Source organism: Melozone crissalis, unplaced genomic scaffold (assembly GCF_028551555.1).
Source record: "Melozone crissalis strain CALT ecotype California unplaced genomic scaffold, PUWL_Pcris_2 ptg000005l_1, whole genome shotgun sequence".
Taxonomy (NCBI): Eukaryota; Metazoa; Chordata; class Aves; order Passeriformes; family Passerellidae; genus Melozone; species Melozone crissalis.
The window spans coordinates 60,309,807-60,331,585 of NW_026535783.1; the positions used below are offsets into that span (position 1 = coordinate 60,309,807).

At 39.2% G+C, this 21,779-nt stretch overlaps 1 protein-coding gene across 1 annotated transcript; it reads left to right on the forward strand.

Annotated features, from left to right (window-relative positions):
- Positions 1 to 797: 797 nt before the first annotated feature.
- EMB (embigin) lies at positions 798 to 21,413 on the forward strand. The gene is made up of 10 exons (XM_054289016.1): positions 798 to 872; positions 5,648 to 5,731; positions 8,698 to 8,778; positions 10,860 to 11,019; positions 12,273 to 12,361; positions 15,733 to 15,857; positions 16,803 to 17,082; positions 17,763 to 17,796; positions 19,494 to 19,561; positions 21,332 to 21,413. Exons 2-9 carry the CDS (start codon positions 5,656 to 5,658, stop codon positions 19,528 to 19,530), a joined length of 882 nt encoding a protein of 293 aa, XP_054144991.1. The 5' UTR covers positions 798 to 872; positions 5,648 to 5,655; the 3' UTR covers positions 19,531 to 19,561; positions 21,332 to 21,413.
- The last annotated feature ends 366 nt before the right edge of the window (positions 21,414 to 21,779 follow it).

The following is a 21,779-nucleotide window of genomic DNA, read 5'->3' on the forward strand; positions in this document are numbered from 1 at the left end:
ATCTCTAAATATATACACACACATGTGAGTGGGCTTATTAGGTAAGCACACACACATATAGAAAAACGTGTAAACAATTTCACTTAGCCCTAATCGAAAACCTGAGGAGCTTGCCAGAAATTGTGCTCCCGGGTCACCATTGTACAAGGTGGGAGATTTAGAAAAAGGGATGCAAAATAGTCGCAGCTCCCATACAGTATAACCCAGCTGTCCTGGAGGCAGTGACCCTAGAAGCTGGGCTCTCCAGAAGATCACCAGCCAAAGGCCAGGGGCACACACGTTCTGCCCGAGGCGATCTTCCCCGCGCAAGCCCTAACGAAGCCGTTTGCCGCCGAGCGTTACCCCGGCCCAGTTGCTCCTGCAGCCACCGTCCCTCTGGACCAAAAATAAGTCCCGATCCTGGGTCCCTACCCACCCCGCCAGCCTCCCGCCGCCCTGAGGGTCTCCGAGGCGGCTCAGGCCCCAGGGCCTCGGTCCAATTAGCCACCGGTGGGAGCCCCCGCCCTTTCTCCGCCACTTAAAGTGCGGTGGGGTCGCCTCGGAGCACGTCCTCACGCGAAGAGCAGCGGTTGTGGCAACAGCCTCTTCCTGGCGGTTTTTTTTTTTTTTGGCCTGTTTTTTTCGTCCCAGTGAATTTGGAGCAGCTTTGCTTTGCATTTGACTCCCGTCACTGCTGTAGTAGCTGGCTCTCCTGCAGAGCCCCTCCGGCCCGTTTGAGGCTTCCTCAGGTGGTGCAGCCCGCGGGGTGCGGCTCCGGGCCGAGGCAGGGGAGCCCGGCGGGGGCACCATGCCTGCCACCTTCTTCGGGCGCTGCCTGGTGCGCCTGCTGCTGCTTCTGCTCTGCACCAGCCTCTCGGGCGGGAACTCGGCAGGTAAATGTAAACTCTCCCCGGGCTGGGTCCCCTCCGCCCTCCGTGTCGGGGGGGCCGGAGCACCGCCTGCGAGCAAAGGTCCTCCTTACTCCGCAGCATCCCCCCGGTTCTCGGGGGACGTAGCGCTGCCTCAGCACGGCAGCTGCCTCTCGGCCTTGCCTGTGGGAGCGGCTGAGGCGTTTCTTTTTCTTAGCGACCCCGACCCTTCCTGGCGCCCCTGTCTCCCTCAGGAGATCAGGGTTCTTTCTTCTGGGACAGCGAGGATCCGCGCTCGCTGTCCCCCAGCACCGAGGCCGTGGGCGGCCGCAGATGGGCAGAGCCGTATCGGCGATCAGCCGTCCCCTAACCTCAGCACCCTCTCCCTCACTTACAGAAGTGTTTATTGGCTCACAGGTGCAGCATTGAGAAGGTGTGGTGTTGTGTCTTATTTCTGTCATGTCCTTGCTGAGTAAAGTGTTTAAATGAAAAAAACCCGCAAAACACTAGGGTGTCAGTGTGCCTCATGGATTATAAGGGGTGCCCCTTGGGATTTGTTTTTGCGTTTTTAAATATAGCATTTAAAATCTTGAAGAAAGACAGGCTTGAGCTTTCTGGGTCCTGTTCCTCCTCTAGAGGCTTTCAGCAGTTCAGCAGCAGGCCAGTTCTTTCTCAGGAAATACGATCTTATGCCTAAAACTAGTGGATGTCTGCCATTTTTTTCTTCTTTTTGAGGCATTTCAGATTAGTAAAAAATTATTATAGCAGGAATTACAAGATGGCTGGTATTTGCTGTCCAGGGTGAGATTCTTGGAGTAGGTCTTGGCATGGCCAAAAGTTCTGTCCTCTGTATGTGAGCATATACATACTTGTATGTCAACATCAATGCTGTGACTTGAACTCATTGTGGTTTAGCTGCGTTTTCAGTGTGTGAAATAGAAGCAGTTATGTTTCCTTCCGCCTCTGCTGCGCTTCCTAGTACCGAGAAGACCACTAGTGCTCCCTAGGTGATGTTACCTTTTCTAAAATTTATAGTAGTTTCACATAATGTGAAAGGAAACATACTTTGTACTTCTCAAGTCTTGTTTGAAATGAGTATTTAAGTATGTACAAAGACAAAAATCTACTTAGTAGTTCTTAAGTCTTCTTTAAAATACATGTACACACAGAACTTGACATCATTTCTAGCAGTTTACTTGAGGAGCTTTTTGAGTGCAAATGGTCTGATATTTGTAGAAATGTGTGAGTTAGCATGTGGCGAATTCCCATAAGACAATTATTTTTGATAGCTGTTAATACCAAAATCCATACCTGATGGTGGTTGAAGCAGTTTTAAGTTTATGTAAAGCCATTGGTGAAATGAAATTATAGCCTCTTGTGGGAAGAAACAAAATAAACCAGTGATCAAACAGCAAAACCTTCTTTGTGTTTCCAAAAACTCTGCAAATCTACCATCTCCCTAAAGTGGGGAGTATCATGGTTTAGAGCAGACTTCAGAAATGAGCCACTAGCTTTAGTACTTCTCATCTGTACAGAGTGAAGGTGTTGTTTTCCAGACTTCTAGTAAATGTTTTTACAGCTGTATGAACTAGATAGGGAGGCATCATACTGTGACTTCTTTGATGATTTAAGTGAAAAAACGGTAGTTTACTCTTTCATTGGTTATTAACTAAATGTGTATGAAGCTAGTTGAGCAGAGGAGCTCTCTACACAGCTGCAGCAAAGGGAAGTTCATGACACCTGAAGGTAGAAGAACTTAAAACTGTTTTCCAGTGAAGTCCAGAAACTGTGTTTGCTTTGGAGATGTGACGGTGCTTCATCCAAAAGAAATGCTTATAGTAAAAGTAAGCAGAGGGAGCACTTGCACACACAGACTGAGTTGTGGAAAGGTGAATTGCATGGTCTGCAGGCTGATCATGCAGATGCTGCAAAAGCCCTATTAGATTTTTATATTGAGATAATATGTTGAAGATGATCTTTATGTTGTTATCTTAGTCATGTAACTGTTTAGTTGCTTGTTTTGGAGGAATCTAAACTATTGCTTTTATTTTGTATTGATTTAAGGGTAATTTCTAACCAAGTGTCAGAACACTTGTTCAGAGCTTGCTGCATTGTGTGGGTTACCTTTGTGGTTGTCTTAGTGTAGTTGCAGCAAGTGCTGTCATATTGATTTAGGACAAACCATCCCATCACTCACCTTCATCTCTCAGTTTCTGCTCCTGAAGAATTCAAGGAGCTATGAGCACAGAACACACCTCATTCCTTACAGACTTTGCTTCCAAGTTGGGTTTTTCAGGTTTGACCTGAGGGTGCAGCTTTTATCAGGGTATTTGGGAGACCTTGATGTTGATTCTCTGATGTCTCTGGGGCATGAGGAGGGTTCTGCTGCATGGTTTTGGGTGCTACTGAATGCATGTGATCTTAAAAAGTATATTATCGATATTACATTAAATAGTAAAATAAAGATGGTAAATTAAACCAAATTGTATTTCAGTCATTTCTTACTCAGCTGCTTTTCTGGCTGGAAGAGAGCAAGTAGATTAAGCCTGAAATTACTCTAGCAGTAGTAGGCATGGTACATCCATACTTTTTTGCCCCAAAATACCAACTGCCATATGAAGCAGAAGTAGTGTAGAAAACTAAATTCATTATATCATACTCTTTCCTATTCCTTGCTGCATGAAAATCAAGGAAAAGAGACCTCTACAAGCTACCACACTATTGATTAAATCTAGTGCAAAGCTACTGTAGGCTGAGGCGTGCAGCCATGACTCAATAGTTTGAGAAGTTGCTCCACGCGACTTGCTTACATCATTGCCTGGCTGGATGACACTAAAGGTGCTGTGTTGGCCCATGCTGATCTCCAGTGCTATTCAGTAAGTATATATAAGAGGAAGAGTGTGGGGCAGTGTTATCTCTGTTCTGTGTAGTTTGATGTGTGCACAGGTAAGGTGAAAAGATACATAAGCAGGGGTGACAAAAATAACACTACTTCTTTCACTTGCTACATGAATTAAGGAAGAAAGCCAAGATGAGAACCCTGTTAGTATGCAAACCACATTGCAGGTTATCTGCCTTCATTGCTGAGAGATAACAGTGCTGCTGTACAGCTTGGCACTGGCACCTTCTAAATTTATCATCTTTGGGGATTTTAATTAATATGGAGGTGATCCATGACATACTTAGAACGTCTCAAGATGCTGCAGATAAGAAAATTCATGGAAATCTTTCTTCAGTTGTACTATGAATATCAGAAAAATAATAGCTGTCTCTGCTCAGTACCTTTGTCAGGCAAAGAATAAGACTCAGTCTTCTTAGCATCTGGCTCATGAGCCAGCACACCATCAGAACAGATCTTTTAAGTTCTTCTCTCAACTGAAGGGCTGGGAAGGAGCAGCTGGCTGTGGGACCAGTGGACTGATAAAAAAGTGGGTTGCTGTTAAGAACCACTAATGTTTAATTCTTATAATATCTTTTGACAACTGTGTTTTACTCGTAGTCCAAAGTGGTTGGAGTTTCAAGTATGGGCAGATTGAGACAGCAAATGGTGTAAACCAGCCATGGCTGTGATGGAGTAACTGTGTGCTGGAGGTGCCGGTGGAGAATCTATGGGTTGGTCTATCCCTGTTGTTGCTGAAATGGGGTAGGACTGTTAATAATGTTCATTTGTAGGAAATGGCACAGTTCTGACTTCACCTTCTGCAGAAGGCCTGTGGTTCTCAAGTTTGAATGCACTTAAAATGTGATGCAGCTTTTCACTGTTCACTTAAGACTGGAGCCTTGCCTTCCAATTCAGAATATTCTGTGATTTTGTGATCTGTGCATGTTCTTTGCTGTCTTGGATATCCAGAAGAGTTCGTGATCCCAATTCCACCCTCCTGCCAAAGACTTTAATTACAAATGCAAGATACATGTTTTTTCCGTGTGTGGCTGAATCACTCTCTCTGAGTGCTATGGCACTAAAATGTGTCTTGGAATACCTTTGTCAGTGAAGATAACTAAAATAAACACTAGCTCTCACACCCAAAGGTGGGAATAAAGGAATGAGGGCACGCTTCCATTCTTCTAAAACATCTAGATATCTTGATTTTCTTAAAAGACTGACACAACTACTAACCAAGTGGTCCTTTGCCTCTTCCGTTGCTGTTCTTTTTCCAGTCAAGAACACAAAGCAGACTAGAGTCTTAAATGGTTCTTGTAAAAACTGTATTGTAGGAGGAGGATCAGATTTGCAGTGGCACTGAGGTAAACTGGAAATATTTCTTAGTATGGGATACTGAAGTCACTGTTTGATACAGATGTCTTTTCTCTTGTTTACTGTGGTGGTAATGGAACCAACGGAGGTGTGTTCATTGCTTGTTCATCACACTAGATTTGTAAAGTTGTAAGGAAGTCTGTAGTCTATTGGAAAATCTGCTAATCTGTATTAAAAGTAATTGACCAATGTCAGTGGCATAAGTGGTGTTTTAAGCCTATGAACACAAAGGATATGAGTACAACTTAAAACGTTGCTGTAACATTCTGAGGAGTGGCTTTGCCAGCTGGTAAGCTAACTGCGAGAAAATAACTCTATACAGAAATTAGGGATCAAATAAATATTGCCTCCATTCTTTAATCTTCTCTTGCCTAAAGTGAGCTAACAAAAAACAATTCTTGTGAATTTTTTAATGTGTATGCTCAGAACTTGGGGAGAAAAGGCTGAGGTGAGGACATTCTGCTGGGATTATTTTCCTGAAGTAACTTTTTCTAACTCAAAGTTTCTTTAAACTTTTTCTGGTGTTTTGTTTTGTTTCTTTTAGATCCAGCTATGACAACACAAGATTCCAATCAGACTCAGGTGAATTCTGTGACTAAGATGTCCGTGACTGGACATGAATCATCTGGTAATTGTCTTATTTCAGTACACTTAAAACTATAGTCCTTTTTCCTATTGATATCTGTCATACAGAGTCAACATTTTCACACTTAAGTCTCTTGAAATAAGATTGTGACTTTTTGGAAGAAGCAGAAGTAGATACAGCACAGGTCTTTTCAAGCCACTGCAAGAGCTTGAGTGTCATAAGTATCTCCAGAACTGGGAAAAGCTATGCAATTACCAGTTTTGTGACCTGTTGCCCTTAGGAATATGTGCTTTAAGAGCAGGCAATAACCCTGGAGGTCAGGCAGTGCCCAGCTCGTGCCACTGCAGGGAGGTTGTGTTCTAGCCTTAAGTTTTAAATATGGGAGCTCCTTATGCCTGAGTATTAGTGAAAGGTATAAAAAATACCCTTGCATCACTGTGTCTGCTAGCTTCATTGTTCTTAGTTACGGCTGTGTCAAAACTGTCTGTTGTCCCTTATACATAATTGTATTTTTAACTGGGAGCTGAGAATAAGTTCCAGGCAGGACAGGAAACCAGTGATTATTGGTTCTGCTTCTTTCTCCATAAAGATCAGAGAATCAAAATTTCAGCACTGTCTCCCAAAGCTCATGTTGAGTAGTGCAAGTCAAACATGAGCCAAGTTATATTTGTATGTGAACTCAATTTCTGGCAAGTTATTTCACCTACAAGTTGGGGATTTTTATGAAGTAATGGTATTTATCTGGTGTTCATCTTCTGAGCTTTCTAGCACAATGTGAGAACTAGGAGTGCAATAGCTAATAGATTCAATAACTCTCTACATACATAAACACACATAGACCTACATGAAATACAGAAAATGTTTCATATAGTATGATCTCATCTGAATATTTTCGTTTGATATGTGAATTGAGGAAGAAAGTCATTGTGAAAATCCTGTTTGTTGCAAGACACTTTAAAGGCTATCTAGTTTTTTTCTGGCTGGATATGCCATATGAACTAGCACTTGTGCCTTCTGAATGTATCATTGCGAGGGATTTCTGTGAAAATGATGTGTGTACTGGACTGACATAAACTCAGCTATTCTGTGACAGCCCTGGCATGCTGTCCAAGTGTTTGTGCACACAGGCAGGCTAAGATCTGCCAGAACTTTTCAGCCTTGATATCATTTCCTGGGTAAACACTTGGACTAGTCTACTTCTCCATGGGGCAGAGATCAAGGCTTGTTTTGTTCTTGTCTAGAGCCAACAGGACTATTGTCTACTGCTAAAGACAGCTTTGATTTCTCTGCTTAAAAGGCCATTTTGTACTATCAGTTAAGATTGACAACAACCTACTGCTAACAACACCAAATGAAATAGCCTGAAGTTCTGTTCTTCCATACAAAACACTTTAATATACAGGTTTATTTTACTTAAACTGATTGAAGCTTGAGGGAAAATATGAAAATGCGGGTGGAACGAGCCAGGAGAAGGGTGATTGCCAGTGGCACAGAATTCCTTGTGCTGTGAGCTGGAGAGGATGTTTTCTGAAACTGGCCAACAACTTGAAAAGGCAGGTGTACCTCTGCTTAAACCTTTGGATGCAAACCACTAGCAGGGGCCTCCTTCAGCACAGCCAGATCCTCTCAGCTGCAGCTCGGAGGCATGCATTTAAGATCTTCACCTGAGAGTTCAGTATTTTATGCAAGGGAAGGGAAGGAGTCATTCTGATGAGATTTAGGCTTTCAGAGATGCTTTTCCTACTTTACAGTGGTCAATTTTGCCACCCAATGCATCTCTCAGTGGCAAGGCTAAAAGTGTAGCCCAATTCCTCTATCTTCTCAATTGTGATTGGGAATCTTTGCAACCCATGAACAGCAGATGTAATCAAGCCCCTTTCCTTCTACGAAAACCAGAATAATTTTCTCTGTGTGACTAGGCAGAATCAGTCTCTAACTACTGTTCATGTTTTTCTGCAATGCATTATGAAATATTTGACAATAAAGATACTTTCCAAGCATGTAAAAACATGTTGTGGCATAAAGCATTTAGTGTATCTTTTGGGGTGGTGGTGAAATCTATTTCTTTCTTTTCATCATCTTATTTAAAAGAATATTATCGTAGCTGGGCTACATCTGTTAGAGCTGCAGCTTATTAATTTGCTTTCTTTCTGTGTTCTTGAAATGCATGAGAGCAAGTGATGGGAACAGACTGTACTTATAGAGTTGCTTTATCAAGCTTTGTAGATCTTTATAAAAGATCTCATACTCTCTGAAGGGTGTGTGATCCACAGCCTCATCAAAAAGGAAGTTTGGTGACCATACACCTCGTACTTGTAGGTTTTCCTAACAAAAGGAGAAGAATATTATTAGGTCAGCCATATGATGGTTAAGATTGGTATTCTTTCTTTGTAGAAGGGCATTGCCTTCTATATGAGAAGTTTTGAGAAGCAGTAACAGTCTTTGACCATTTTGTAGTTGACTACAAGGTGTTCTTGCCCCTGAATTCATTAATTAGCACTTAGATTAGATTGTCTACCTCTGACTTCCTGGCTGTGTTGTTGGATTGTAGAAGCTTCGGGAATGGCAGCATTCTGTTGTTCCGGGCTTTTTTTGTTGAGTGAGTTGTGTTGGTTGGTTGGCTGGGTTTTTAAAAGCTTTCTAGAGCTTATTACTTTTTCAAGAACTATTTAAATGTTGATGTAGTCCTGTATGTAAGCTGTCGGTGACTTTTTGAGTCAAGCTGTGAAACAGCGATGACGTTTTAGATACTGACATTCACAACTGCAACATTACGATAAAGCTAGAAACATTTGTCTAACAGCATAATTGCTATAACAGCAACCTCGCAGTCCTGGCTGCTAAGACAGGTTTATAAAAGGATGGCCACAGTAGTCAGCACTTGACAAGGTCTGTTTTCTCCTTTCAAGATTGTTATAACTAATAATTGCCATACCATATTGTGTGCTTGTGTCATTATTTATATAGGATAACTTAACTTTGTTTCCACTCAAACCTTGTACCTCCAGATGCTGCCACGCAAGAGTTCAAGCCAGGAAACAAGCTGAGCGTTGATCTCTCAGAGTATGTGATAGTCCTGCCTGGTGGGTGTGTTACTTTTTGTCTTCCAATTATTTTCTATTGAATGTGCGTACACACAAACTTTCACATGAGCTGTAGAAGGATCTAGAATGGCAATTTCTTGATAAAATGAAAATGTTCACAGTGAGCAGTAGTGGGCCTAGTGAAAGGTAAGTACATTTATGTTACTATTAATTTCTCTGTTCTGGTAATAACTATTTTGCAGTGGAGAATTAGATTCCTACTTTTATTAAAACTAAAACTAATTCATAACTCTTCCTCCAAATCAATTGAAACAATAGGTTTTTTGCACTAATGAATCTATCCATTTGGAGAGACCACGTTAGCCAGAGTACTTGCTGAACAGCAGGTGGTAGCTTAGCAACATTGCAGGAGTTGAAGTGTGAAGAACAGCAAAAATAAACCTGTTCTTAAAGTACATATGAAGTTCCCAGTTGCCAAACAATAATCTAGAATTGATTTCTTGGATAGCTGAAGAAACTGATCTAACTGAAGTATCTCTGGAAGATTTGAAAAGTACTGGTGTGATATTTTAAGGATGTAATTTTGCAGTATTTATGCTGCATTTTCTTCTAGCAGCAAACTTAAAGTACTGTCTGTTACCTGTTCTTGTATTTGCACTCTTAGTACAGGGGTGCCCCAGGCATCAGTCTTGCTATTGGTTGATTTCAACATCATCCGTTTCTGTATTTTGCTTATTCACATTTTAAAATTATTTCATAAGGGAGAGATACTGTTTTCAGCTTGTCTAACTAGGCTGACTGTGAAACTTCTGCTGCTGTGGAACCAATTCCAGTTGTGAAATTATGATAATAAACAACCTCAACAAGCTTAGTTATGCTTGGCTTATATTTGTTCAGCCTAATTGCCCTAATAAATGAGTTTCAGTGACTGATGTTGCTCTGCAATGGAAGACTGAGGTGTTGCACTTCTAAGTTTATCTCCAGTTCAACAGATTAGAATTACTTTGGCTGGGACTTGCAGTTCTGAATATGCTGTTCTTTAGGTTGTACATGTCTCCGCCAGACCCAGTAAAGTTCACTTACTCTGGATGTCGTGCTATCACTCCAGTGAGACTTTGCTGGTGCATATGTATGACTTTCAGTACTAGGTCAGTGAGTTGTACCTTGAAACTTCATTTTCTCTTGGAAGGAGTGTGAGCTGTGCAATTCACCTATAGTTTTTGACCACCAAATACTATAGGGTATGTCTAGAATTGAAGTGAGGCATGCATACATTTTCTTGGAGTATTTAGATGACAAACCACACTTCCATCCAGGAATAGGTGGATGAAAAGGCCAGTTATGAAAAAAAAAAAAGGCAGTACTAATGGGTAAAACATCCAAAGTCTTCTCTTATAGGAGGCTGTTTCTGTGGATCAGAGAAATATTTGCTGTTGATAGTTTATTTTATGCTTATGAGCCTATACTCATGAAAAGCAAAAAACTGACAAATTTTTCTCTTGTACTGTAATATTTTCCTACTGTGATTCTACTGACTTGCCAGAAAGGCAAAGGTAGCCCTAAAGGGGTTTGAAGAGGTTTTGATGTCAGCTGGGTAACTATAGGCATGAAAGGCCTGACCCAACTGTGTTAAGGGTGCAGATTTTATCAGTAGCTTCCCCAGCAACAGGATATACCTGTGATCTCACAGTATCATAAAACTCTACATCTGGCTAAGATCCAAATAGTTACAGATACTTACGTCTTACTCTTCTTGACATTAATATAGTTTTATATATATATATGAAATATTTAATATTTTTCGTTTGGATTAAGTAATGTAAAAGCTTAAATCTGTCTTGCTCTCAGTGAAATGAGTATTTGTGCTTCTGTATTAGAGCCCTCTAGGAAGTTTACCTACAAATTTGGAGTGTGTTATTTTGTAAAGGGATATGTATTTTAACTCAGTTACTAGTTAAGAAAATTGCTGTGAAACTCTGATTTTGCAGGGGCTTTTTTGCCCTGGAGAGTATAAAAAGCACCTGTGTCCCCCTGTAGTCCTGCATATGTAAATGCAGTGTCTAAAGTTCCTTTACCTAGAATGAGGAAATTCATTTTTTCATTAAATGTTTTTAAACTTCTTATAGGTCCATCTGAAAAAAATATCTCTGTGGCCAGTCCAACTGAAGTTGATCTTACATGCAAATTAGATGAGAATTCCAATTTGAAAAATCCTCAAGTGACATGGAAAAAGGGAAGTGAAACAATCAGTCACACCAGTAATGCTCCAAACAGCTGGACCATCAAGTAAGTAGCATTCTTTACATTGTGATTTGCAGATTCTAATGAGTTACCATCTTATACACAGTGCCCAATACTAGTAACATGTATATTAGAAAAGGGAAAAATGCAGAGGTTAATCAAAAATGCAGAGAATAATGTCCTGTCAGAAAGGAGAAAGATTGCAGGCACCTCAAGCCTGGAAGATGAGCTCCTATTTTTCTTCTAGTGCACATAATTTGTTTTTAAAAAAGAGCATAGAATAACGAAGCAGTTCCTTAAAGTCTAGTAAGTCTGTTTAGTAAGTGAAATAATAATCAGTCTGAGATTAAAATATTGTAGCAATTTCTCTTTCCACTCCCTCATTTTCCACATGCTCTTTTCCTCCTCATTGCTGCTTTGCAAGTCTGGGAGGCATAAATGGTCATTTTCTTTCCTTCATAGGTAACAAAAGGTAGAAGTGAGATTTCCAGTAAAGATATTTTGAAGGCTTTCTTAAGTCATTCAGACTTGTACAGAAACTCAAAAATATGTTGTAGAAGCCTTTCTATAATCAGTACAATTTATTGTTTTTTAGAATTAGGCCAGTTACACATTTTAACTGACTGGCCTCCATTTGATTTCTGTATCAGTAAGTGCAGTAATACTTAGATAAAATTTCTATTTATCTATTATTGTCTATTAGTTATCTATTATAATCTATTATCTATCTTCATCTATTGTTTATCTATTTGTTTATATTTTTTTCTGTAGAAAATATGATGAGAATATAAGTATCACTTTTTTGATAATCCATATACACAGACACCTAAATCTTTTTCAAAGTGACAGTAAAATGTATAGTTTGCTAGTGGAGAAGATGCTGGACTTGATTAGATGAAAGCTCTTTAAAACTGTTTATTTATGTATTTATTTATTTTGTGTTGAAAAGATTGCTTAAATGGTTTGTTCTTCCTGAAGCCCTACATAGACGTGGATTCACCATGTGAACTAAGAAGCATATCCTAACTCAGTAATTTGTAGATAATGCTGCTTAAAGGTGTCCTTCTGTCAGCATGAAGGGTGAAAATGTTGTTTGTGATCCAAAGTGTGCTTGTGCTCTTCTATTTTCTTAAACACATTACACCATTTCTGCATTGCAGTAAACCTGAATCTTAGTGTCTCGGTGGTATCTTCTCTGCTTCATTACTAATTCTTACTGTTTTTTCTGGAATGCTAATTAGCAGTCACTTGTAGTGCAATAAAAAATTTGTGATTTTTTTTTTTTCCTTTTTGTTAAGAGTGACCATCTCAGAGAGCAGTCACCTGGGAAGTTACACTTGTTTTCTGAAGGCTGAAAGAGAAATCAGTGCTACGTTTCATTTGAATGGTAATTTAATTTATTTGTGTTTATTTAACATTTTTGTTCAGCTGACTACTGCAAAGCTGTATTAATATTCTTTCTGGACAGTAAAAATGGCAATGTAATTTGATAAGTATTGGCTAATGCAGTCAGGCTAAGTGCAAGTAACTATTGAAGTAATTTCTCTAGCATGGATTGAAGAATATTGAGCCAAAAACTAAAAGGCTTTAAAAAAAATTCTAATAACGAAAAGAGCATACAAGTCTGTTTTTTACCCTTCTTGACTAACTGGTTTCCCCTTCCCTCTCCAGATGTGAATGCACTTCACTTTCTGGGGCATGAGATTACAAGATGGTGTCTCAGATAAATTTCTTCAAAAAGAGCCAATAATTTGAAATTTGAGCCTGAGGTTCGGTGTTAAAAGTGAAGCAGTGATTGGTAAAATGGAGGCAGGATTTTTAAAATTTTATTTGTATTTCTGAAACACTACATTATTGCTTTAGTGCTTTTTTTCTGTAATACTATAAGAATAGTACTTAGATTAACAATTAGTGTACTTCATTGAGCAGTATGAGTGCCCTTTTTTCTGTTTTGTTTTCTTCTCCAATAATGTTACCCTGGAAGTAGTAGGTGAAATTCAGATGCATGGAAGATATGTGGAAATGATAATACAAGCTGCTGAGCTGATGAATATCTCTAACAGGAGTTAATCCTTTCTCTATTCCTACCATCCAGATTTTGCAAAGGGCAAGGCAAGCATCTGTAAAGGCAGATACAGAGACATTTTCCCTAAACAGGCTCTGAGAAAACCTAACTATTCAAATAATTACCTAACCTTAGCTAAATTAAGCAGTGGGTCTCCCTAATTCTGAAGCTGCAAGCTGCCTTTGTTCAGTGGGATATCCAGTAATAGGACTTGAGGAAACTCACGTGGGTTCAAATATCAGACATTGATACCTGCTTTCAGACCTTCAGCCAGGAGAGACTAGATTGCAGTGCTGAATAAGGACAAGGTTGTAGCCTTTTAATCTCTAAAAAATAATTATGTGTTTTTCTTGTCAGCATGCGGGTAAGGTTTAATCAAATAACTAAGCAAGTCGGTGTAGATGGAAAAAGTCGAAGGAGAATTTTTTACAGAAATTTTTTTTTAAAGTACGAAATAACTATTACAGTAAGGGCAGCAATGACTCAATAGGAAAGTCATCTTTTCCAGACCAGTGCATAGGACTGGTTGATTTATTATAAGAAGATGAGAGAATTGCTGCCTGATGGTTGAATGCTGCCACTTCTGATGCCATAAAACGTACTGGCTTAATGCTTTTAAGATCAAGGCAAGAGTGAAGGAAATGGGAAAGAGAAGTCCTTGAATCTTCCAGTCAGTAATGCAGGGAGAACAATTTTCAAACTGAAAGATGAGTAATGTGTTGGTATGGACTCAGTGGCTTCAGTCATCACTGCTGTAACTAACTGCAATATCTTTCCCACAAGGCAGTCAGGGATTATTGCATATGTTACCTGTCCTTCCCCCCGCCCTGATTCCTGGCCTGGCATAACCCCTCAGATTTTGAGGAGTTACGTTTTTACTCAAGTTTGCAGAAAACAATGAGATATTTACAGAAAGTTCAAGTTAATAAACAGAGAGGACATTAATGGGTGTTACAAGATATTGTGAAGTACTGCTAGCATCTAAAGGGTAGAATAGATTAATTTATTTGCCCTTTGTTGATCCTTAAAGCAGCAGTTGAGTTATGGGCACCGTGAAATAGCTCTGGTTTTTAACACTGTGTGGAAATCTGACTCATGTACATGCTGTTGCTGACACCTATATGTTTGTTTCTTCAAAAGTTGGCTTTGTGTGTGCAGCAGAAGTATTTTGTCATGAAATTTGGTGTGTAATCCACTTGCAAAAATACCTGTTACAAGCCTTGCATGCATTCAGGGATTAGCTGTTACAGAGCCAGACTAATGTGGTCACATATGTTGCTGGCATGCTTACAGCTGACCTTTGTCATTCACCAGTGTGGCTAAATCTTTTTGACTGCCACATAAGGTTGTTGTGCTGGGTATACAGGGTTTTTTTATCCTGACCTGCTTGTATGTCTTCCAAATTGCAAGGGAGATAGCAGCAGTAATTGGTGAGGTCATCCCTTTTAATGGCAGCAGAGAAGATACACTGCCAGTACTCTTTAAAATTAGAGTGTTTAATGATTAAAATATACACATTGAGAGAACTTCACTAGTTAAGAGTCTTGATGTATGATGCAGCAAATTATGAGACTGAAAACAGTGTTCTTACTAACAAATTGGTTTCATAGCTATTTCTGGATAGGAAACATAAGTTTGAATACACATGAGAAGCAGACTTCTTTGGGGAAAAAATAATTTGTGTTCACCAGTCAAGAAGGGGTGAGGACAAGAAAAATCTTAGCTTGTATCAGATTGTTCATCATAACTGCCGAAAGCAAATACTTGGCCTGTTTAGTCTAGTGTGATCCATAAAATCTGAAGTATGCTCTGGATCTGTACTTAAAAAGTACAGCAAAAGACACTTGAAGTAAGATTTCAAATGAGTGGATCTGTGGAAAGTCTGTTGGTAAACATCGTAATAAAGAGAGGAAGGAAGTGGAAATACTTCAGCATAATGCATTTGCTAAGCTCTTAACAGTATCTGTAGGATAGTCTTAATATATTCAGTAGCCTTTCTGGGCACATGCTTTTGGAAGTTTGTGGGGCACAAGCAGTGACAATGGCTAGGACAAGTAGCTCTGAAGTTAGACTGATGCCTTGTTTCTTGTTGACTGTATTCTGTCCTCAGCAAGATTGGACCAAAAGTCCTTTTTATTGGCATGCACCCAAAAGTCATTGCTTCAGCTCAGAAAATGTTTAACTACAAATCTCTATCAATCTGCATTTTTTTCTCAGTTACAGAAGCATTCTCTGCATGTACAACTTGTGAGATACCATTATGTAGTCTCATTGTGGCTGAAATAGACTTCCAGCAGTTTCTGCAGAAAGAGTGAAATTGCAGGAAAATTATACGTTTGTTTCTAGTGTACTAGAACTGAAGCGTGTAGCTTGCAGCTGCCAAGGAAGGGAAAGAGGAAATGGGCAAGAGTAGAAATCACAGTATGATTTTTTTTCACTTAAAGTTTGGTATTGATTGGCAACTTCACAAGATCACACAGCAGCTGGAAACAGGATTCCACTTGTCTTCTGCACAAATGATACATCTGAAATAGCTGCCCAAAATAACTTCTCATGTCATAAATGATAGACTCATGAGGGCTTTAAGTAGAAAAAGTGAGTGGAGTACTGTAAATGAATACCTAAATATATTCTTTGTAATACTAATGAAAATCTGTATCTCACTCAATTTTTTTTTTTCTCCTTGTTCTTAGTACCAACTATTGATGGAAGAGAAAAACCCGTAATCGCTTATATAGGAGATACAGGTGTAATGGTTTGTAAAACCGAGTATCATCCCAGGGCTTGGAAGTGGTATAAGACCAATGGAACTGAGCTGGTAAGATCTCCCTCTGTTGGGCAAGCAAAACAGTGGGACAAAAAAAAAAGTACAACTACTTCATGCTTCACTGCAAGCTCTACAAATTCTATTTCCATTAACTTTAGCAGAAATCTTTATGGAAATGGAAAAAAAAGTCTGTAATATTTACAAGTATTCATTGTTACAGAGATACAGTTTTTTGATCTGGTTTATATGTTTCTTTTTGAAAAAGGCCCTGCTATACTCCTATATACTCCTATACTCAAATAAGATGAGTCTTGAGAGACTTGTTTTTACTGTATTTATACTAGTTGTACTACTCAAATCTTGCTACTGGATCCAAAAATCATCTTACAGCAGAACATGCTTTCATGTGTAAGATATTGTAGGACCCTTTACTTCCTCCACATACAAGTAATTCTATTTCTTTGCCTTATGACCAATCTAGAAAGCACAGTTTGCTAAAACACTTTCTTTTAGCCCTCTTCTGAGCACTGTCAACTGAGAGAAGATGAAGAGATCTGTCTCCTTAATATGTCTGGAGACTAGCACTGACCTTTTTAAGAGTATCAGTATATTTCCTGGCGAAGGAGAGCTCCTCTCTTCTTGAAAGTTATGTTTTGTGCTGTGGTGAAACCCATGCATTACATCTGGCAGCCAAGGATGCCTTTGTCATTCGAGAGTCAATAGAGCCAAAGGTGCCTTTTATCTCATCTTAAATAAACTAAAACAGATCAGACTATTTGCCCACTGAAACTTTGTATTTTCTTCCAGTGAGTTTAGAAGGAATTTGGGTGTCCAGCTAAAATAAACCCTTCCCTTTGATGTGGGGTAATCGCGCTTCGTGAATGCCTTTTGTTCCTAACTCATTGTATGTATCTCTACAGAACTGAATGTTGATGATAGTTTGATTAAATACCTCCTCATTACATTATTAATACTTGCAATGTATTTTTTTTTTAGGCTTCCATTGATAAGATTTTGCCTAAAGACAAGTATGAAATTCTGAGCCGATCTGCCAGTGAAAGCCGTTTGGAGATACACAGGCTCACTGTGGCAGATACTGGCGAATACTGGTGTGAAGCTGATTTTGTATTAGGGCCCAGTAAAGCGAGGTTTGACGTTAGAGTTCTGTCCGTCGCAGAACCTCTCAAACCCTTTATAGCAGTTGTGGCTGAAGTTGCTATTCTTGTAACTCTTATTGGCCTCTATGAGGTGTATTCAAAGAAAAGGAAAGCAAAAGGTAAGTTTTGGTGGGGGGGGGGGGGGGTTTGGTTGGGGTTTTTTAAATTAATTTCTAGCTTTCTGTCGAAATTACAGCCAAAGGTAGAAAAGTAAGACCTGTAGTGCAGCATATATGTAGTTAAGTCATTTTCACATCTGTATTTCTGAAAATTCTTTCATCTAAAACAGTGCAATGAAAAGAGCTTTCACGAAGCAATACTTATCCATAAACGTTTTGAAAGTCCTTGGGGATTTTTTCCCTTACAATATAAGAATTTTGAGGCTGTAATTTTTAGGAGAATGCTTAGAAATGGAATCAATTCTTGCTAGCCTTGATGGGAGAAGTGTCTTCAAAGACATTTAGTAAAAAGGAGAAATGCATGTTTCTAATAATGGTGTAATAATACAGACATAAATGCATGTTATCTGTATTTTGAAATGTATAAACCTATGTATATAAAAAAGATTGTATTAAAATCAGACTAATAAAACCTTATCAAAATAGGCTTCTTCACCACTTTGGAGGTGATTCCCTTGAATAGATAAAAAAGATAATTTGAAATAAATGTTTAAGAAAACTAACAAAATTTAAAAATAACATCCTGTACTGATTAAGCAATTACTAAATGTACTAAACAAAAAAAATTCTATTGTTTATTAAATGGATACTTCTACATAGTACTTTTTTTTGTTCTGCAGGAGGTGAAAAAGAATTTGACCAAATTGAGCAACTGTAAGCAAAAAAGTTCCTATACTGTAGTTCAGTATTTGTTCTTATGTGTATTTGTGTTGTACAAAATTATACATTGTTGTTGACCCCCTTGGCAAGGGGGGTGGTGGTCAATGTGAAAGAACGATTTATTCTTTTCCTTAGGAATTTCTAATTCCATTTATTTTCTGTGTGGAAGTTGATTTTGAAATTACTTTTTTTTTGGTGGTGTTTTTTGTTTATTTGTTTTGTGTTGGTTTTGGATTTTTGTTGTTTCTTCTTGTGAGAGCACGATGTGTCCTCATTATAAGCTCATTCTAGAAGACTGTAACTGCATGGAAATAATTTCCAGGTGAAAGTGTATCAGAAGTGACCCTGGTTTGGTTTTTTTGGGGTTTTTGTTTTTCGTTTTGTTTTTGTTTGTTTGTTTTGGCAGTTTGTGACAGGGTTTTTTTCCGCCCAAAGTGTATTTGTCCATGTTAACATACATTTCTCTACTTTGCATGTGGTCAAAGCCCTAACTCTCATATCTAAGCCTGTAGTTGCTGGCATCTTGGGAGCTGGCATGGTTGGCTGTTTTGGGGGCTAATTCCAACCTCTCAGGAGATTTCACACTGTGGTGGTACCTTGGGCTTCCTGGGCTGCGCTGCTGCAACCAAATGAGCAGGTGTTGGCACTTCTGTTGCGGTTCTGCAGTTCCAGGGTCTGTGCTCCCCTGCTGGCTCCCCTGTCCTTAGGATTATGTATTTCTTCAGGCTTGCTTGCTTAAGTATGCTATACTTGTCTCTCTGCCTGTCCCCTGAAGCCAGGTTCCCCTTATTTAACCTGTTTACCTCTTAAAAGAGGAAAGTTGCCCAACAGGTCATTTTAGACGTGTCCAGTCTACTCTAGTTTTTGTCATCTTGCTTCCTTTTCTCCTGCTGTGTTTGTCTCCCCTTTTCTTCTGGCCCTTTAATTTCTTTCCTGCTTTGATTTTTTTTTTGTTTTGCTGCAACGATCTTTGTTTTTCTGTGTTGTATTCACTTTCTCATTCCTTTTTTAAGTGCTGAAAATATATTATGGTTATTTTTCACTCATCTGAACAGACTTAAGGCTCTAATTAAATTACAGTATAAAGTGGGAGTATGTCTTGGGAATATAGTATTATATCATACTGCTGAATGTTTGGGGATATGTCTTGAGTTGAAAATTGAAAAATTGCTTTCATTGCATAGCCTGCTTCTCATAAACATGCTGAAAATACTAGGATGGTAAAACAGAATAGTTCACTAAAATAATTTTTTTGTCAATGTGGGATGTAGTTCTCTACAGCTGCTTAATCTTTATTGTGTAATTCTTAGATAAACATATATGAAGAAAATTTGTTTAACTGTGTACTTCCCTGACTGAAGAAATGAAAGCTATTTCAACTATGGCTGTTTAGAAGATGGATTTGTGTACCAGAGAGTGGCTCCTAAAGAACACGTCTGGTCTGTTATGTCAGGGGATGACTAATACAGCTGTATTTGGTTGATGAGGCTATAATTAAATGTCACATCCAGCAGTGTATTTAAATGGGAGCCTAGTGAATCACAAACTTTTTTTTAGCAAGAGAACTTTTAATTCAAGTCTCTTTAGTGATGCACAGCATAAAACCTAGTTGCAGTTATTCTAGAAGGAGACTGGGAATGATTGTGCTGTCTTACTGTTCAGTTTTGGAATTTACCCTTTTTTTCTCGTAGTAAATCCGGAGACAACGTAACTGAGAAGGACAAGTAGTTCTATGCAGAGAGTGAAGGTTCCTTTAAAGGTAAGTAAGAGATTTGTAACATAACCTTATATGAAAGCTTTGTAACATAACCTTATATGGAATAACTTAGTCTGCATAATTGCTCCCATCATTCCTTTCTTCTCACCCTTACTGAAGGGGAATTCCCGGAGCCTGTGAGGTACTCTCCAGGGCACAGCCCTGGTAAGCTCACAGGCCTCCAATGTGTAGTGCTAAAGCTATATAATGCATTTCCTGATTCTCTTCCCTCTTCACAGTCTGATTATAGACTGTTTCTGCTTCCACCATCTGGAAGTGCTTGTCAGAGCAGTCTGTCAGTTGAGGACCAGTCCTACACATACTTGTTTCCCTTCTGCATCTGGCACCTTAACCTCTGATCTGTGGAAGAGAGGTGTGAATGACTTTTCATTCATGTGGCTGCTGGTTCATCCTTACCAGAAGCCATCTGCCTGAGTAAAGATTGTTGCCCTGCCAAAGAACAGTAGGAGACATGTCAGGTGGAGTTCACATAAAGAGAGTTAAAGCTCAGAAAATTATTCAGAACAAATGTTTTCCAAGATTATATGATCTCTGTTCCTCTTAGGTTTAATCACAGCTGGCAACTCAGCCTCATGTAGCCACTTGCTTTTACTCTCTGGTGGAATGGGGGAAGAATCAGATGAGTAAAAATGGGTGAGCTTAGGGGCTGAGATACAGACAGCTTGACAGAAGAAAACAAAAGCTGAACACAGAAACAAAGGAAATAATTCATTCACTCTTTCTTATGGGCAGGCAGGTGTTCATCTGTCTCCAGGAAAGAAGGGCTTCATCATGTTTGAACATGTGTAATAGCTGCTTGGGTTAATCAGGGATACTAGTGCTGTGGCTCAGAATGTGTGCCCCTTCCATTTCTCTTTCTTCCCCCAGCTTTACCTGCTGAGCACGATGCCCTATGGGAGGGAGAATCCCTGTGGTCAGCTGGGGGCAGGTGCTCTGGCTGTATCACTTCCCAGCTCCTTGTATTCCCCAGCCTCCTTTGCTGGCGAGGGAGAGGACAAGGCCTTGTGACAGTGTAAGCACCTAAGAGCAATACCTAAAACATAACTGTGCTATCAGTGGTGTTTCCAGCACAAATCCAAACCTAGCCCTATGGCATGTGCTGTGAAAAAAATTATTCCAGTCAAAACCAGCTCACAAGAATTTCTCTTATGTTGGAATTTGAGGCTCTATTCTTACAAAGTTCTTTTGACACATAGCAGTGAGTCAATAAATAAGGGTTCTTCTCTGAGAATCACCTGCTTTGTCTTCCTATACTGTGTCAAAAGTTTTAATGTCTTCAAATGATAAATTCCAGTTGCTCTCTGTAACTCCCTGAAAATAGCTTGTAGCAAGGTGGGGATGAGTCCGTTCAAGTAACACATGGTGATACAGGAGGAAATACCAAGTTGTATCAGGGGAGGTTTAGTTTCGTATTAGGAAAGCTTTATTCATGGACAGGGTGGTTAGGCACGGGAGCACAAGGTTGCCCAGGGAAGTGATGGAATCCTCAACCATGCTCAGAAGGTGTGTGGATGTGGCACTTAGGGTTATGGATTTCTGCTAGATACAGTGGTGCTGAGTTAATGGTTGGACTTGATGTCATGGAGGTCTTTTCTAACCTGAACAGTTTTGCAGTGGTCCATTGGACCATTGAAAAAAAATTGATTTATTGATTAGAATGAAGTTTATTTTCAAACAATATGGGAAAATACTAAACAGCAAAATAACAGAATTCGTATTTTAATGAAATGTGTTTATTCTTTTTCATTGCAGGAGATTTAAGCCAATAGAAGTAGAAATCATCATAAAATTACAGAAGATGTATGCGGCCACTTAAACATTCACTATATTTTGAAGTAAAATCCTCTACATTTGAGAAACAAGATGTTTTTAAAATAGCTCTGAAACTACTCATTTTGTACTAATGATAATACGATGTATTGTATTTAGATGTTTATCTGTAACACTTTAGTACTAGCAGGGCATTTTTTTATGTGATTAGGCTCGTTGTTGGTTTACGATTGATCTGTTTGATTTTTATCTCCCAAATTGGAGCTAGTGTTGTATTCATTGAAAAAATGGTTAATACAGAGTGGTTATATTATCTGAGTGTTATAAAACTGGATATGTACAATCAAAAAAGTATTCCACCAAATAAAATGCCTTTTACTAGCTGATGAAGCAAATGTGATGCAGCTGTTTTTACTAAAGAAATGGTGAA

What these genes read in the sequence shown, in the direction of transcription:
- EMB (XM_054289016.1), top strand. Translation starts at nt 5,656, where the DNA reads ATGACAACACAAGATTCCAATCAGACTCAGGTGAATTCTGTGACTAAG. An exon ending in TGCTACGTTTCATTTGAATG is followed by an intron (nt 12,362 to 15,732) that starts GTAATTTAATTT and finishes CCTTGTTCTTAG; the next exon opens with TACCAACTATTGATGGAAGA. An exon ending in TTTGACCAAATTGAGCAACT is followed by an intron (nt 17,797 to 19,493) that starts GTAAGCAAAAAA and finishes TTTTTCTCGTAG; the next exon opens with TAAATCCGGAGACAACGTAA.